Raw genomic sequence first — 17,693 nt, 5'->3', positions numbered from 1 at the left:
GAGCAGTGCTTGGGACAGAGTAATTATTCAATATTAAATCACTATAATAAAAACAATGTTATGATAGTAAATACTGTCTGGATGAGTAAAGGAGTGAATGCATGTATGCATTAATAAGTGGCAGTGAGCTCCTCAGGGGCGGTGGACCTTGTTTTGATTATCTCTGAACCCCGGTCTCGCTGCGTGTACCGTGTGTATTACTGTCAATTCACCGGGCGCTCTAATTTCAAAGAGCAGTCTCCAGGGCCAGCCTGGCTGGGGCGGGCTTCCAAGCCCCGGGCCGGGAGCGACGACTCCGGGCGGTAGGGGGCGCCGGCGTGCGGCCGGGCCGGTCCCCCGGCACCACCCGCGCGAAGCCGGACCCGGGTCTACGCCATGCGCGTGCTGCTGCCACTGCTGCGCACCAGCTGGGCCTGGCGCTTGGGCGCCCCGGCTGCCGTCGCCGCAGCCGCCGCCGCCCGCCTGCCGCGGGGAGCGAGCGCAGGGCCCGGGCCGCGCCGCGCCATGGCTTTTTACCGCACAGAGGAGCGCGGCCAGCCCCACTCTCCCGGTTACCGCCTCTTTTTCAGTAAGTAGCTCGCGGGGGTCCCACCGCGCGCCGCGCCGCGCCGGAGGCTCGGGATGAGAGCGCGGCCTCCATCCCTCCCTCTTTCGGGCCCGCAGCGATCGCCGCGTGGTTCAGGTCACTTTCCCGCACGCGGGGGCCAGCGCCGAGCCATGGGAGCTGCCAGAGATGGGGGCGGCGGACTAAGTCCCCAAACGCGGAGCGCGGAGACGCAGGCGCGGCCTGGGCCCTGGGCGCGGCCAACCGCCCTCCCCGAGCCGCGGGCGGAGCGCGTGGGAGCGCGCCCGGTCACCTGTCCCGTCCGGCAGCCGTTAGGCCAGCCCGCGTCACTCTTCTGGGTTCGCGTTGACTCCGAACGCGAGGAGCAGAGTCCACCGGTTAGCCGCCTTCCTCCTCCCCCTCCCCCTCCCAGTGGACGTAACAAAACTCCTCCTGCCGAGGCACGCCTGCGATTGGAGAGGCAGGAGGGACTTCGGAGATGCCGGGTCCAGCGGTTCTTTTACAGGGCGGGGACTCTGATGAAGGATCTCCCAGCAACGTGAATTTATACTCGCGAGTTTGCACCTTGAATGCGATCCACGATCAAGAGCCCCGCTGGTTCCAAAGTAGCTCCTTCTCCTCCTCAGATTGAGCAAACCCAGAGGGCGAAGCGACTTGGGGCACTGACCTGGCCGACTAAGATGGGAAAACACCCAGGTCTCCATTATTCTCATTTTTCTTTGCACCCCGATATTTCACTGTGTAGGTTAGCTACGATGTGAAATAGCGAGGTTGGTTGAGTTGCTTTCATGCCTCACTGATTTCAGAGCCCCGAGGGGAATAGTACCTTTTTTTCTGTAAAGTCGACCTTGCCTTATCGCCCACCTATTAGGAACACCAGCTCTAGAGAATTTCAGATTTCAGCTCGAATCCTGGATTCTTTAGCTCTTAGCTCTGGGACCCTGAACGAGTTTCCTAACTTGCTGAGCCTTAGTTCTTCTCGTCTGTAAAATAGGGCTGTAAGAATTACATGCCATAGTGTATGCAAAGTGATTAGTCACCAGGTCTAGAATATAAATTCTATTGTTAATAATACTTGTGATCATTATTGATACCTGTAATTTATAAAATGTTTATACGTATCCTATCTGAGCTTAGGGTCGAGGAGTATTTTATGGGAGAGGAAACTGAATTTGCATAGTTTTGTGGTTATAATGCAGTTGATACTAAATTTCCCATTTTCTTCAGAATTGACTCCATATTCTTTTCCATCCTAATTTGGTCAAGACTGATCAGGTAGAAAGGAACCATTAACAAGAAGACCCAAATTTCTGAACGGATTGTTCCAAAAGGTTACAAAGTGATGGTTTGAGGAACAGCTTTCCATAGAAACAGTGTTACAAAATGGCAGTTAGGTTTTTAAGTAGATAAAAGCTGTCTAACTCATAAAATGGTGAAAGTAATACAGTAATAAATGATAGACCAAAAAGTCAATAAATATTTATAAAATGTGCTGGACACTGTTAGATGTGGCACTGAGGAAATTTTAGTCATGGGCCCTGACCTCAAGAGATTGGTAATATCAATATAATTAATTAAGGAAAGTATAAAAACACTAAAAAATTCAAATAAAATTATTTGAATGTTGGCTGAGAAAAAATAGTCTTGAGGATCCTGGAGCATATGGTGTAACCCACTGAGCACTGACTTTGGCATGGGGAGTCCTAGGCCTTGGGGGAACACTCTACTGTAACTCACTGTGTGCTGATTGGCCAGGTGATGGCTTCATTTCTTACATGTTTGGTTTCTTTAGCTGTAAAATGAAGCAGTTGACCTACCAGTGATCTTAAAGGTCCTTCTTAGTGCTGATAGTCCTTGGAGACACTGGATGAATAATAGATACTCTTAACATTATCTATTGGGGCCGGGCCTCTATTAGGCATTTTTGAGGCTATATTGGCCTATCGCTGTGGTTTGTTTCTTTAGCTGCAAGTGTATTTCAGACTCACGATTTTCTTTAACTGGAATGCCACAAATAAAATACATATATATTTTTTTCACTCAGTTGGAACAAATGACAGAAAAGAAGAAAAAAGGTTTTACTGAGGTAAATGGGCAAAAATTGGAAGAAAGGAGAATGTGGTTTGGGGGAGGGGCCAGGTGGTGAGATAGTCATTGGAAGGTATCGTTGGGTTGAACACTTCCTGAACTAAACGCCAGATGGCATCCTTGGCCCAGGACTGTTTACTGCTTGCTGGAAGGGGTAGGACAAAGTGAAAGGAAGCCCCTTTAGGATTAAGGGGTAAGGGGGAACAATGAACAATTTGCTCTTTATAAAGATGGTCACAAATTGTGTATTTTATACTCTGGCAGTATCTATGTGCAGTAGTATGGTGCAGTTCTCTCCCTTCAAAGAACATGAATATAGCACTACTTGGCTGAAAAATATTATTTAGCATTTTTACAGTGGAATCATTTCCCACATTTCCAAATATATCCCAAGCCTCTGAAATACGAGTGCAGTTGGGAGGTAGACTTTTTGGCATTTCATTTCTGTAAATGGTTCTCTTTACCATCATTCAGAAGAATTAGAATAAATGATAGATGCAATACTTTTTTTTCCCTTTTAATTGATGTTGAACTTTGTGGGAACAGTATTGAAGTGAGACAGGGTGACAGAGGGGAAAAAACATCCTGGTGGGAATCATGAGGCCTCCTGGCCCTGTAATTAACTTTTTGTGTGGCGTTGCATGAGTAATTGAACCTCTCTGTACCTCATTTTATTAAACCATGGAAAGAGGAGATTGGACTTGATCATTTCCAAACTGCTTAGTCGAGCACAAGCATCCCATGGTATGTTACTAGGCTTTCTTTAAAGGAAGAGCTTCATGGTTTAATAAATTAGCAAAACACTTCTCATTTTATCACCTTGGGGAGTCACAATGTGCATATTAAAGTTGTTGGAAATTCTTATGTAAAGTAACTTGTCCCAAACTTTTGAATCCAAGAGCCCCTGTTTCTCAGAACATTTGTTGACATCTTAGTAACTCTAGAGTTTGATGGAATTCTATTTGAGAAGCATTGGGTTCTAGACTAATAGTCAAAACACTTAGGTTGTAGCCCTGGCTTGACTCTTTTAGGCATCACTTGACATCCCTTAGCTCCGTTTCTCCATCTGTAAAATGGAGATAGCACTGATGATTTTATAGAATTGCTGTGGCAGTTAAATGAGACCATGTTTGTAAAGACTATCAGTGTCTCACACACGGCACATGGTTAATGTTTAATATGAATTCTTTCTTTTTCCCTTTTGACTTTAAGACCAAAATTCTTGTTACATTTTGTGAAGGATGAGAACAATGGGATGTGGATAGAATTGCATACTTTGAGTAAGTCCTGATTTATTAATTCCAAGTCTTATAGTTTTAATGGGTACCGACTTGCAGTCTTTTGAATTAGTTGTGAAATCATAACGAAGTAAGACTTGTTCATGTGGGACCAAAGACATAGCACTGCATGCCAGTATTCTTTGGTAGTCTACCTGTTTTTGTTTTGTTAATAACTTGAAAATTCATTATTTTAGATTTTTTAACTTTTCCGAAAGGATGAGGAGAAGCTACACTTTTCATAGTTTGGATTTTTTTTTTTTTACTATGGGATAGGTGACTGGTTCACTTAGAGAAATAATGCTGTAGATAATTCAGGTTGCTTTTATTTAGTGTGAGAACGAATCATGCAGTTCTTTAACAATGAATTTGTTTTATCATTTGTAGTAAGACTATGCTTATGTTGAAATTACTATATGTTTTGTTTTTTAAGTATGTCATTTGAGTAGGAGGAATCTGCCATTGAATGTACCACACATTTGGACTTAATAAAATTTACTGAATTACATGAAACCTGTGTTTGAGTCTTAAATATCAGTTCCTGTAACTTTTTTTTTTTTAATTTGGCCCATATCATAAAACTTGAATTGACACAGTAGATCATAATGGTTAGTGTGTGGATATAGAAATGTTAGTTATATTTTTTTGGTTTTTGTCATTGCTACAGCTTCCAATAAGAATCTCTATAAATGCTTTTAGTAATGATACATAATAGTATGTTGGTACTTAGCATACATGTAACTATTTGATGTGTATAACATATATAATCAGGTATAAGTTTTGCAATCCATTCAGTTTCCTCACTTGCTAATACAAGTAATAAACTTTCATCCTGATACAACTTGCTGTTATAAGAGAAAAACATATAGATTACTTACAAAATGATAGAATAAAATCTCATTTCAGTCCAGTCAAAGGGAAAGTTTTGACACTATTTGGCAATGTCTGATGTATATTGATAGGCCTGATAGAATTCATTAGCTTATGCCTAGTAGGTACGTAGTCTGATTTTTGACAAAGTGAAATACCAAGACAAGATGGTAGGGTAACTACAATTGTTTGTCTTATCTCCCTCCTCATAAATATCCTACTAAAGTGATAGTAGGTGGATAAAAAAGGATAACCCTGAAACAACAAATAAGAAGGAGCCATCAGAGCCAGTGATTTCAAGATATTTATAAAGGAAGAAAAGCAGATGGAGATGTGGTTATTGATGAAGCAGCATGGAGGCAGTCCCAGCTGAAGTCTATGTGCTGAGGGGGCTGTAGTTTCGGAAGAAGCTGAACTGCTTTGCAGAACCTTAGAGAGTTTGTGGACATGTTGAAGTCAGATTGGAGGGAGAGAGAGAGAGACATGGAGCCTGACACAGGGGGAGCAGTTTAAGTTTTATTATGGAATAGCACACAGATGTTTACCATGCAGGCCTGGGGCTTAGGCGATGTGCTGGTTCCTTCCGCAGAAATTGAAGAAGGTGTTTGGAGGTCAGTAGCCCAGCCTGACGGTGTTGCTGCTTGGCAGAGCTCTGGGCTCTCTGACATTTAGGGAACGCCCCAGTGTCACAGCCAGCTTCTTACCCACACATCTCCAAGGGAAGCTGGCCGTTCAACAAGCCTCTCTGCATGCACATCAGTCTTTTCTAGCCTCTTATTAAATATAAACCAAATTGTCAGGGATCACTTTCAGCCAGGTTTTTATCCTCTGTCTGCCAAACTGCTTTGCCAAAAGGTGTCCTCGGCCTGGTGCCAAGGCGACTCCGATGCCCGCGGTCTCCGCGGAAGAGAGAAGATGGCGCTTGACGGACCAGAGCAGCTGGAGCTGGAAGAGGGGAAGGCAGGCAGTGGACTCTGCCAATATTATCTGTCCAAGATTGAGGAACTCCAGCTGATTGTGAATGATAAGAGCCAAAATCTCTGGAGGCTGCAGGCACAGAGGAATGAGATTAATGCAAAAGTTCGCCTGTTGCGGGAAGAGCTACAGCTGCTGCAGGGAAAGGGCTCCTCTGTGGGGGAAGTAGTCCGGACCATGGATAAGAAGAAAGTGTTGGTTAAGGTACATCCTGAGGGCAAGTTTGTCGTAGAGGTGGACAAGAACATCGACATCAATGATGTGACACCCAATTGCCGGGTGGCTCTCAGAAATGACAGCTACACTCTGCACAAGATCCTACCCAACAAGGTAGACCCACTGGTGTCACTGATGATGGTGGGGAAGGTGCCAGATTCAACTTAAGAGATGATTGGTGGACTGGACAAGCAGATCAAGGAGATCAAAGAAGTGATCGAGCTGCCTGTAGAGCATCCTGAACTCTTTGAAACGCTGGGCATCGCACAGCCCAAGGGAGTGCTGCCGTAGGTACCCACAGGCACTGGGAAGGCAATGTTGGCCCGGGCTGTGATTCATCATACAGACTGTACCTTCATTCGTGTCTCTGGCACTGAATTGGTACAGAAATTCATTGCGGAAGGAGCAAGAATGGTGAGGGAGCTCTTTGTTATGCCCCGAGAACATGCTCCATCTATCACCTTCATGGACGAAATTGACTCCATCGGCTCCTCACGGCTGGAGAGAGGCTCCAGAGGGGACAGTGAAGTCCAGCGCACGAAGCTGGAGCTGCTCAACCAGCTGGATGGCTTCGAGGCCACCAAGAATATCAAGGTCATCATGGCGACTAATAGGATTGATATCCTGGGCTCGGCACTGCAACACCCAGGGTGCCTCGACAGAAAAATTGAATTCCCACCCCCGATGAGGAGGCCCAGCTGGATATTTTGAAGATCCATTCTTGGAAAATGAACCTGACCCGGTGGATTAACCTGAGAAAAATTGCTGAGCTCATGCCAGGAGCGTCAGGGGCTGAAGTGAAGGGTGTGTGCACTGAAGCCAGCTTGTACGCACTGTGGGAGCTGGGAGTCCACGTCACCCAGGAGGACTTTGAGATGGCAGTAGCCAAGGTCATGCAAAAGGAGAGTGAGAAAAACATGTCCATCAAGAAGCTATGGAAGTGAGGCAGATATCCTTTGTGTGGATCCCTCAAATAAAGCTCTGTAGGACAGGAAAAAAAAAGTGACCTCCGTGTGGCAAATTTAATGATAAATTTAAAATTCTCATCTCATGTGAATTCTCAACAGTATTTTCACAATGAAGCCCTCTTTCTTCCTTGAAATGTTTTCTTTTTCCTTCTGGGACGGTGCTTTTATCTTCTTTTGATGGCTTCTCCTTCATCAGTCTCCCTTGCTGGATCCTCTGATCTGAACTCTAACCTTTGAAACGGCCCAGGACTCAGTTCTTAGCCCACTTATCTATCTGTTCTCTCTCTAGGGCAGGGGTTGGCAAGCCCTTTCTGAAAAGGGCCAGATAGTAAATAGTTTAGGCTTTGCAAAACCTGTGGTTTCTTACAACTACTTAACTCGGCGTTGCAGGGCAAAAGCAACCAGAGGGTAAAAGTATGGGTATGGCTGTGTCCCAACAAAAGGTTATTTATAAAAATAACAACAGGCCATGTGCTGGCTTTGGCCCATGGTCTGGAGTTTCTGTTGTTGCTTTTGCTGTAGATGATCCCATCCAGTCCTGTAGCTTGAGATACCATCTATGCCTCCCAGATGTGTAACATTAGCCCTAGTCTCTTCTTGAGCTCAAGATTTACAGATGCTGTAAATGTACTCTGTATTTCCACTGAAACGTCTAAGAAGCATCTCAAGGTTAACGTATACAAAACAGAGCTCCTGGTCCCCTACCCCCACCCAACTATTTCTTTCTGTCTTCTCACCTATAAGCAGTAACTTAGGAATCACTGTTGTGGCCACCACTACTCTTAGCCCATATCTAGTTCATTAGTTTCTCCCTTTAGTCCAGCTTTTGAAATGTATGCAGAAGACAATTCTCTCCACTCCCACCCTTGCCACTATATCCATGTCACCATTGTCTTTCACTTGACCAATTGCAGTAGCCTCCTGATCCTTCACCTTGCCTCCACCATTGTCCCCTGAAGTCTGCTTTCCACCAGCAGTCATCTTGATTCTTTAAGACGTAAGTCTGATCGTGCCAGGTTCTGCTCCTCGTGTACAAGTTCCTGTGTGACCGGATACTGGGCTTCCCCTCTGAATTCATTGCTTACCACTCTTACTTTTGATCACTGTGCTCCAGCCATCCTGGCCTCCTGGCTGTTTCTCAGACATGCCATGCATATTCTTGCCTCTGAGCTTGCTCTGCATGCAGTGTTCCTGTCTAGATGTCTGCTTGACTCACGTCCTCACTTCATTCAGCTCTGTGCTGAAGTGTTACCTATCAGAGAGATCTTCCCTGGCGTTTCCATATTTCTCTTTTTCCCTCTCTTCTTGCCCTGTACCTGCTAGAGTTAAAAACATCTTCATTGCTCCGATACATCGCCTCCCCCACCAGAATATAAGTTCCATAAAAGCAAGGAATTTGTATACCTAGTACCTAAAACAGTGCTTGGTATACTGTATGTGTTCAGTAAATATTTACTGAATGAATAATTTTAAGAAAACCTTATAAGCTAAATGGGAAAAAAAGAAAGTAGAAAGAGAACTTGAATTTTTCAAAGTCGCATGTCAGTCCTCAGTCCTCTGAGATTTCAGAAGCGATGGCACCCATTAAGAAGGAAGAGGAGGCTATGAAGAAAAGGCAATCAAAGAACAAGAACTCTTGGAAATTAAAAATATGATTGTTACGACAAAGAAGTCAGTGGACGGTGTAGTGGGTTGAATGGTGTTCTGTTGTTTTAAGCCACCAAGTGTGTGCTAATTTGGTATAGCAGTCCTAGAAAGCTGATACAGGGAAGTTAGAACGTAAGGTAAAGAAATCTACCAGAAAGTAGAACAAAATGTCTGAGACAGCAAAAAAATGAGGAAGGAAGAAAGGAGAGACATAGAGATTTAATCCAGGAAGTCTAACATTTGGCTAATATGAGTTCCAGAAAAAAAGAACAGACAAAATGAAGAAGAATTTTCAAAGGAATAGTGGAAGAGATCTAAGAATTTAAGTACCCAAGTGTTCTGAGTCCCAGACACTTTTCTTGTGAAATCTCTGAAAACTGAAGCTTTTATAAAGAAGACCCTAAAAGTCCCTGGGATTGGGGTCGGGGGTGGGGAGGGAGAACAGGTCACCTGCAAAGGACTGAGAATTAAACCAGTATCTGACTTAACCAGCAGTGCTGAAAGCTTGGAGACTGGAGTAATGCCTTTGAAATTCTGAGAAAATGATTTTCCTCCTAGAATTTACCCAGGCAACCATTAATCTAGGGTGAAGACTGAATCAAGATGTTTTAGACATTTAAGGGCTTGGGAAATTTACCTCCCATGCATCCTTTCTTACACAACACAAGTTAAGGATATGCTTCTGCAAAACATGTAAGTAAACCAAAAAAGGTGAATGCATGGGATCCAGAAAACAGATCTAAGCTGGAAACCAACAAAGCAGAGCCTAAGGGTGCCAGGAAAACTTCCAATCCAGATTGCAACAGGAAGAATGAGATTTCCAAAGGGAGCTATTTGGGTAGAGAGAGAATTCCATAGTTTTTATGGAAGCTGTGAGACATTTGAATAATTGATAGATATGATTATGACTGACAATGGAAGGAAGAAAATTAGAAGCACAAGTCATAGAAGCTGAACAAGAAAGGAAATTTATTTATGACATTCTACCTGGCCAAAAATCAACACACAGACAGTGCTTCTTAAACTTGCCTGACTATATGAATTATTTGGGGGTGCTTGCTAATAATACAGATATCCAGATTTCTCTCCTTAAGATTCTGATTAGATATGGGGGTCCAGCGATCTGTTTAACAAGTAATTCAGGTTTTTCTTAATCTTAGGAAATATACTAACAGGAAAAGCATAGAAAACTCAGTGTGATTATAGAACATTTTATGAGCCTTGAAAAAATAAAAGTGCAGAAGATAAAATTAGAAGAGAGAAGGATGAAGAAAGAGAGGTAAAAAGCCAGTTAGCTGAGTCAAGAAATACTGTATATGTTTGGTGGAGCAAGGAATAAAACTGTGAAGTATTAAGATTGGCCAATAGAGAATTTAAAGGGAATAGGTTGGGGTCAAATAAACTAAACTTACCTCTCAGAGCTGGAATCAGTAGACAATATTCTAAAATTGTAAATTAAAAACTAACCATATAAATATATTATTTAGGGAGATGAAGATAACATCTAGATCTAAAGTAAGTTAAGGAGGCGTAGGTGGGTTGCTCTAGAGTGGAGCTGGATTGGAGAGAGGTGGGGACTTTTTTTAACCATGCACATGCATTGCTTTGTTTAAACAACAACAAAATAGATATTTATAAAAGTAAATTGGCAACGACTTGGTTTCAATTGTAAAGAAACAACCAGTCTGAGCTACAGATAATGAAGTTCAAACTTAAGATTTATCACTAGTTTACTCTGAGGCTCTAAGAAAGGGCTATTTCTAATCTGTGCTTCAGTTGTATCTTTACAAGGTGATTACCACACAGTGCTTGCTGCATATACCGTGTCTCTCTGTCTATGCCTCATAGGTATAATATAGATTACCCTGTTCATTTTATAGTTGATCAGGATAGGTAGTACAGGTTTCTCCACTATCCAGAAAGGGAGCAGTCCTATGAAACCATTCGTAAGCCGAAATGGCATAAAGCAAAGAAGCAATACCTTAGGATACATCTTGCTAATAATGAATGCACAAAATAAATGGAGAGAAAGCACAGGTGCTCACAGACACAGTTCAAAGCTATGGCAGCTTGCTGCTGAGACGATGAGTAGTTCCCAGGGAAGGAGCTTGGCCGGGCCACTCTCACTGCTCAGGGGTGCTTGCTGCCTCTATAACAGCTGCTGAAAAACACACCGAATGCTGTTTTCGATTTTTGCCTTTTTTTGTAGAAGTGAAAATCCTCTTCGGATTTCTTTCTGTTAGCAAAAACAGGTACTAATGTAGGTCTTTTGTAAAAGTGAAGTGGCGTAGAGCGAACTTTCAAAAAGCAGGGGATACCTGTACCTATCTTTAAATCCACCCTTAGAGAATCTTAATACCCTTTAAGTGGAGCCTAATAGCATACTTAGAGCACTGACTCTAGAAAACTTTTAATGGATTCTCATCCTTCCTTTGTGTGTTAGGTCAATGATTAGCTCTCTAATTGTGCCAAGAGGACTCCTTTGTTTTTAAATTTACAGGATGATGCTGATCCTGATAACATGTAGTACTCGCCCTATCTTATCTGTGGGCATTGCTCACCTTTTAGCACTTTTGTATTCTGGCATCTAGTATGTTGCCTTTTACATAGTACTAAATTGTATCTTGCTTAATTGAAAAAAATTGAGAAAATTAAGTTTCAGAGAAATCGAGTGACTTAATCAAGCTCAGCAAATACATGGCAGATTCTTGGCCTCTGTATTCATTGCTCCTGCGCAGATTTATTGGTATGTTGCCCATCAAAGCATTATGATTATCAGATATCTAAGGCCCTATTTTATTTTCCCAGAAATTATTCTTTTTTTCTTTATTATTATGTTTTTATTTAAACTATTTCATGATCCAAATGGCTTCTAGTAGGTTTGGTTATCTGAGTCAGACCATTCACTTACATTTATATTCTTTTTACCTTCCAAAATGGCAATTAGAAAACAATTTTAACGTATATATTGGCATTACCTTAGTGTTTGAATATATTTAGATCCCAATTTAAAGAAGTAGGTATCTAAGCACGCTTCTCACAGATCTTTAGCTTTTAGTGATCACAGCCTAGTCTAGTCCTGTTTTTCCTCATACTTGAGTAGCATGTGCTCCTCTTACATCTTAAGTTTGTTGGGGCTTGCCCCCAGTTAACGAGAGCTTTAGGGAAACTTAACACAAAATCAGTGTGCCAAAGGTATCATTTACTCTTAATTACAAAGGCAGCCTAGCTATTCTGTCAAGTTTCCTGTACTTCATTAGTTTTAATAACAAACTTTCCTGGTTTGTACAACTTCCTGAATTCTTAGAGCTGAGATTATTGTTAATTTCCATCACAATGGTAGGTTCCAAATATAACAATTGAAGTAGTATGCTAAAGGATTACATCTTTCTTCTCTTCAAAATTCTGCCTTATCTTTGTGACTTAAAGCAGAGAAAAGAATCACAGATGGGTAATTGTTATTTGGAATAGGTGCTTCTATTTATATGTTAATATACTATATTTTTCTTAACTGCCTTTTTTTTTTTTGTTCCATATATACTTATTTTAAAAATTACATAGAATAAAATTCACTCTTTTTTTTGGTGAACAGTTCTGAGTTTTAGTAGAAATATAGATTCATTTAAACATCATCACAATCATGGTACAGAACAGTCTATCACTCCCCAAAATTTCCTTGTGGCCCCTCTTTCAAGTCAACTCCACCCTCTACCCTCAAACTCTGGCAACCACTGGTCTGGTCTTTATCCCTATAGTTTTGCCTTTTCCAGATGTCATCTAAATGAAATTGTTTGAGTCTAGCTTCTTTCACTTAGCACATTACATTTTAGATTTTTTCATTTTCTTATGTGTATCAATAGTTCACTCCTTTTTATTATGGACTAATATACTATTCTGTAAAGTGCCATTGTGTGGGTGTAACAGAGTTTGTTTATCCATTTACCAGTTGGACATTTGGGTTACTTCCAGTTTTTGTGGTTATTGAGTAAAGCCACTATAAACATACACTTAGAAGTTTTTGTGCAAACATAAGTTTTCATTTTTCCTGATTAAGTACTTAATAGTAGGATTTCTGGGTCATATGTTTAACTTTATAAGAAACTGCCAGACTGTTTTCCAAAGTTGCTGTACCATTTTCAATTCCTACGGCTACATTTTATTTTAATAAAAAAATATGTAAATGTGACCCACTTATGTACCCTTGTTATTTATAGAAAAGTAAATAATCAAGCAACAAACTGATAATTTTGTTCTTTCTGTTCTTGTGTTGCTCATAGAAGACTTTAAAATCAGGCACAGAATTTGAAATTTGATGTATGCAAAAGAGAAGATTTTTTTTTTTCAAGATGCATCCTTTTTAACTGATGGAAAAGAGCTTTATAGATCATAGTGAGTTTTATACCCTTTGCCACTTGTGTGCTTTTTCTCATCTTTATCCTACTTTGTGCACCGGGGTTCTTCATGAGTTACCTTGTTGCTAGGGTGGGAAAAGAAAAATTACATTAACAGCTTGTACAGGAAAATGAAATAGTAATAGAGGTATTTGCTCAGCAAATATTTACTGAATGCCTACTAAGTGCTGGAAACTTTTCTGGATGCTGGGGATCCAGTAGAGAGCATAACAGAGCAAACAACAACAAACAACAAAAAAATCTCCTTTCTTCAAGAACTTTAGTCTATTGATAAGTGCTAAGGAAAACTCACACAGCATGAGAAGAGGAAATAAAATTTTGGTGGAGTGGAGGCCATTATTAAGTTATATACTTCTAATTTTATTGGGCCGAAGCCATGGCTTGTTTTTCATTTGTTTGTTTAAATAAACTTTATTTTGGAATAGTTTTAGATCTGACAAGGTTGCAACAGTAGTACAGAATTCCAGTATATCTCTTACCACGTTTTCCCTAATGTTAACATCTTTCATTACCACTGTACATTTGTCAAAGCTAAGAAACCAACATTGGTACATACTATTAACTCAACTCCATGTTTTATTTGGGTGTCACTGGTTTTTCCACTAATGTCATTTTTCTATCCCATGATCCAATTCAGGGTACCACATTGCATTTAGTCATTATATTTCCTTAGTCTCCTCTGATCTGACAACTTCTCAGTCGTTCCTTGATTTTTGTTTTCTAATGACCTTGAGATTTATGAACAGTATTGGTTAGGTATTTTGTAGAATGTCCCTCAGTTTGGGTGTGTCTGATGTCTTTCTCACGATGAGACTGGAGTTCTGGGTTTGGGGGAAGAATACGACAGAAGTGAAGTACCCTTCTCATCATGGCATATCAGGAGGTACATGCTATGAACATGACTGGTGATATTAACCTTGATCACTTGGTTAAGGGTACTGCTTGTCAAGGGTTCTCCGCTGAAATGTTTTTCCCCTTCCATACTCTATTCTTTGGAAGTGAGCCACTAAGTCCAGTCCACAATCGGGGGGACAGGGTAAGCTTTACTTCTTGGAGGAGAGGACATCTACATATATTGTTTAGAATTTTTCTGAAAGGAAGATTTGTCTCTTACCCCTCATTTATTTATTTATACAATCATTTATTTGTATTACTGTGGACTCATATATATTTATTGTATACTTTGGGTTATGATTCAATACAGGCATACCTTATTTTATTGTACTTTGTTGTACTTCGAAGATATTGTGTTATTTACAAATAGTTTTGTGGCAACACTGTGTTCTACAAGTCTGTTGGTGCCAATTCCCGACAGCATTTGCTCATTCGGTGTCTCTGTGTCACATTTTCATAGTTCTTGCAATATTTGTTATGGTGATATGTGATCAGTGATCTTTGGTTTTACCAGTACGACTCACTGAAGGCTCAGATGATGGTTAGTGTTTTTTTAGCAATAAAGTATTTTTTAATTAAGGTATATATATTGTTTTTTAAGATATAATGTTATGGCACACTTAAAAGACTACAGTGTAATGTAAACATAACTTTTATATGCACTGTGAAACCAAAAATTTGTGTGACTTGCCTCATTGTGATATTCACTTTATTACAGTGGTCTGGAACCAAGCCCACAGTATCTCCAAGGTTTGCCCATACTCATTATTTATTTTGTCGCTCAACTTGTTCCAGCTTTGGCCTTTGGGAACTCTTTCAGGTTGGCTCCATTTCCCTTTGACATACCTCCAACCTTTTGTTTTGGGCACTTGGTTGGTTTCTGATACTACAGGATATTCCAGGCTCATCTTGTATATTCTTTGCCCCAGCCTTAGAATCAGCCCATTCTTCAAGAAGCCCTATTTCTTTTCATTGGAGAATGGTATTTAGAAGCCAAGATTTGGGTGCTAGGTATACTCATTGCTACTGGAGTGTCAGCCAGTCCTCATTTTATTTATTAAGATATTTTTAAAGTCTAAATTTGAAAATTATACCAAAGAAGTAGCAGGCCAGAAGTAGAACATACCCTGACTTAGGAAATTACAAAGTGAAAATTTTCTATGGCTATATTAAGCCCAGCTTTTGGAAACAAGCATTCCAACAAAAGTATGCATTGGGTTATTGTATTTTATTTAAATAATATATACTTTTAAAGGTATTTTGTATATACATTTCAGTATGCAATGAGGATAAAATAGTTTCTGTTATTGAAATTTTTGTTTTAAGCTTAATATTAGCATCCTTATCACTTTGAGGGGAACAAATGATTCGTTTCTTTTAACTTGGTAGGACCTTTAATCCTTTGTTCATGTGAATTGTAGATGGAAATTGGGAATTCTATTGCTAGGTTTCTCTTGGGAAAATTGACATCAGTTTTAGTCCATTTCACTTATTAATCAGTCTCTTTTCGAAAGTAAGATTTTTCATATTTGGGGTTTTAGTCTAATTTAGACATTTTTTGCTTTGGATGTTTAAGCCACAGGAATAAGTAAATGGTTTCAGCAACCCAAATATGGTTGATTTGGTATATACAGCAGTCCCCCTTGTCTATGGTTTTGCTTTTCACAGTTTCAGTTACCCTTGGTCATATGTGGTCTGAAAATATTAAATGGAAAATTCCAGAAATAAATATTTCATAAGTTTTAAATTGTGTGCCGCACTGTTCTGAGTAGTGTGATGAAATCTGGTGCTGTCCTGTTTTGTCCTGCCTTGTCCCTGTCCTGGGCATGAGTCATACCTTTGTCCAGCCTTAGTAGATATCTTGGTTGTCAGACCCACTGCCCAGGCATCACGGAGCTTGTGTTCAGGTAACCCTTATTTTCCTTAATAATGGCTCCAAAGCACAAGAGTAGTTATACTGGCAATTTGGATATTCTCTTACTGTGCCTAATTTATAAATTAAACTTTATCATAGGTATGTGTGTATAGGGGAAAAAAGACAAACATATGTAGGGTTACTATCCACAGCTTCAGGCATCCACTGAGGTCTTGGAACGTATCCCCCGAAGATAAGGGGGGACTACTGTTTTTCTCTTTGGTCATCAGATTGGAGCAAGTTTTAAAAGTTGAATTAAACTTTAAATTGGGAGTTAAAGTTAATTTTGAAAAAAAACATTAAAAACTTGTTTAAAATTTAAAAGTGGGTAAGAGTATAATTTGCTCTAAAGAACAAGATAGTCCATTGCTTTAATTCTGTGTTTTTGTTTTTGTTTGTTTTCCTTTGCAGAGAATGTAGCTGGTCACTACATTTCCCCCTTTCATGATATTCCTCTGAAGGTGGACTCTGAAGAGGTATTGTTTTAACTTGTTTGGGGCATGAAAATATGTACTTCTCGTATCACCATAAAATACTTTTCGGAAGCATCTTGAAAGGAAAGAATGTGGTCGGAAGCTGAGAAGGACAACGGAGTTATCATAACAGGATTATAAGCCTCCTTCGTGAATTAGAATTTGGACAAGAATAGGATTCTTCCAGGAGGGCTTGGGGAGAAAGAGATGTTAGTAGTCGACAAAGCTTAGAATTCGGTCAGAAATAAAGATTTAAGGTATAGAATTTAAGAGGTTAACAAGAGGCTTACTGTAAGTAGTAGTAACGGTAGTAGTAGAAGTAATAACATTTGTGAATTATTTTGTTTGCTAGCCACCATGTGAACATATGCCATTTCATTTAATCCTTTTGAGTTGCTATTATCATCTCTAAGGACACCGGAGCTGAAGGCATGTTATTGACTTGTCTAAGGTCACACAGCTGGTAAGTGCCAGAACCAGATTTTGAACTAGCATTTCTGACCACAGAGTTCACGCTCTTTAACTACTCTACGAGACAGATGCTAGAAAGATAAAGTTGGGAAGATCGTAGTCTTTGAATAGTTATTCTTTTAAAACGTAAAATTACTTGACAGGTGTGAGGGTGGAAGGGATGTAAGTCAGGTCAGAGGGAGATCTGCTGCTGAAGGTGGAACTAAGAGGGGCTCGGAATATTGGAGGCTTCCGAGGACTCGCCTGACTAGTTGGCGAGATGATGTAATTGGTAGTGGATGTTAGTAGTCACCATGACGTTGGAAGTTCTTTCCTTAAAATCTGAGTAGTTACAATAATTGGCTTACTTCATCTGTTAAGTAAGTAAGCAGGACTATGTTCCTGGTTGAGATTCTATGGGGCTAGTTAGTGGGCTGGGGCTTTCTAGAACTGTGGGGAGATCAGTGTGAGGGCAGAGGCCAGTGAAGAAGTGGGAAGCTGCTTCAGATGCAAGGCTGGTTTGACCTTTCTGGTGTTACCTCAGGGGCTGAATGTCAGGCATCATCCTAAGGTTCTGGAACGCTGGAGTAGGATTTATGCTGCCTTGCAGCCCTTCACAGGGCTGGACTGTCCGTAACGGTGGCAGCGGGGAGAATAATAGCAAAGATTCATTGAGTGCTTCTAGTGCTTAGCCAAGCACTGTGCCCAGAGCTTGACTTGCATTATTTCAAAATGTCCCGGGCTACTATTATCATCCTTATTTTGTTAATGAGGTTAAGTACCTTGCCCATGGTCACAGATCTAGTTTGTTGTGGAGGTGAGATTTGAACTTAGGTGCTCTAACTCCACAGACTGTATCTTTTTTTTTTTTTTAAACATTTCTTCAGGCTTTATTTTAAATGATAGCAGGTTTGAGGTCAAGAAGACAATAGGTGATGGTGAC

At 40.6% G+C, this 17,693-nt stretch overlaps 1 protein-coding gene and 1 pseudogene across 2 annotated transcripts in view; both read left to right on the top strand.

The window, feature by feature from the left end:
* The first annotated feature begins 332 nt into the window (after nt 1–332).
* PPA2 (inorganic pyrophosphatase 2) overlaps nt 333–17,693 on the top strand; it is an 85,087-nt gene continuing 67,726 nt past the window's right edge. For both annotated transcript variants that reach the window (XM_057547154.1, XM_057547153.1), the window contains exons 1-2: nt 333–568; nt 16,239–16,303. In XM_057547154.1, the coding sequence (XP_057403137.1) occupies nt 376–568; nt 16,239–16,303 (258 nt within the window). In that variant the 5' untranslated portion in view covers nt 333–375. The remainder of the gene's footprint in view (nt 569–16,238; nt 16,304–17,693) is intronic.
* On the top strand, nt 5,716–6,949 carry LOC103014704 (26S proteasome regulatory subunit 8-like; annotated as a pseudogene).

The sequence above is a fragment of the Balaenoptera acutorostrata genome, chromosome 5 (assembly GCF_949987535.1).
Source record: "Balaenoptera acutorostrata chromosome 5, mBalAcu1.1, whole genome shotgun sequence".
NCBI lineage: Eukaryota > Metazoa > Chordata > Mammalia > Artiodactyla > Balaenopteridae > Balaenoptera > Balaenoptera acutorostrata.
Note: the sequence above shows the minus strand (reverse complement) of the source record. Positions and strands in the feature narration are given on the sequence as shown.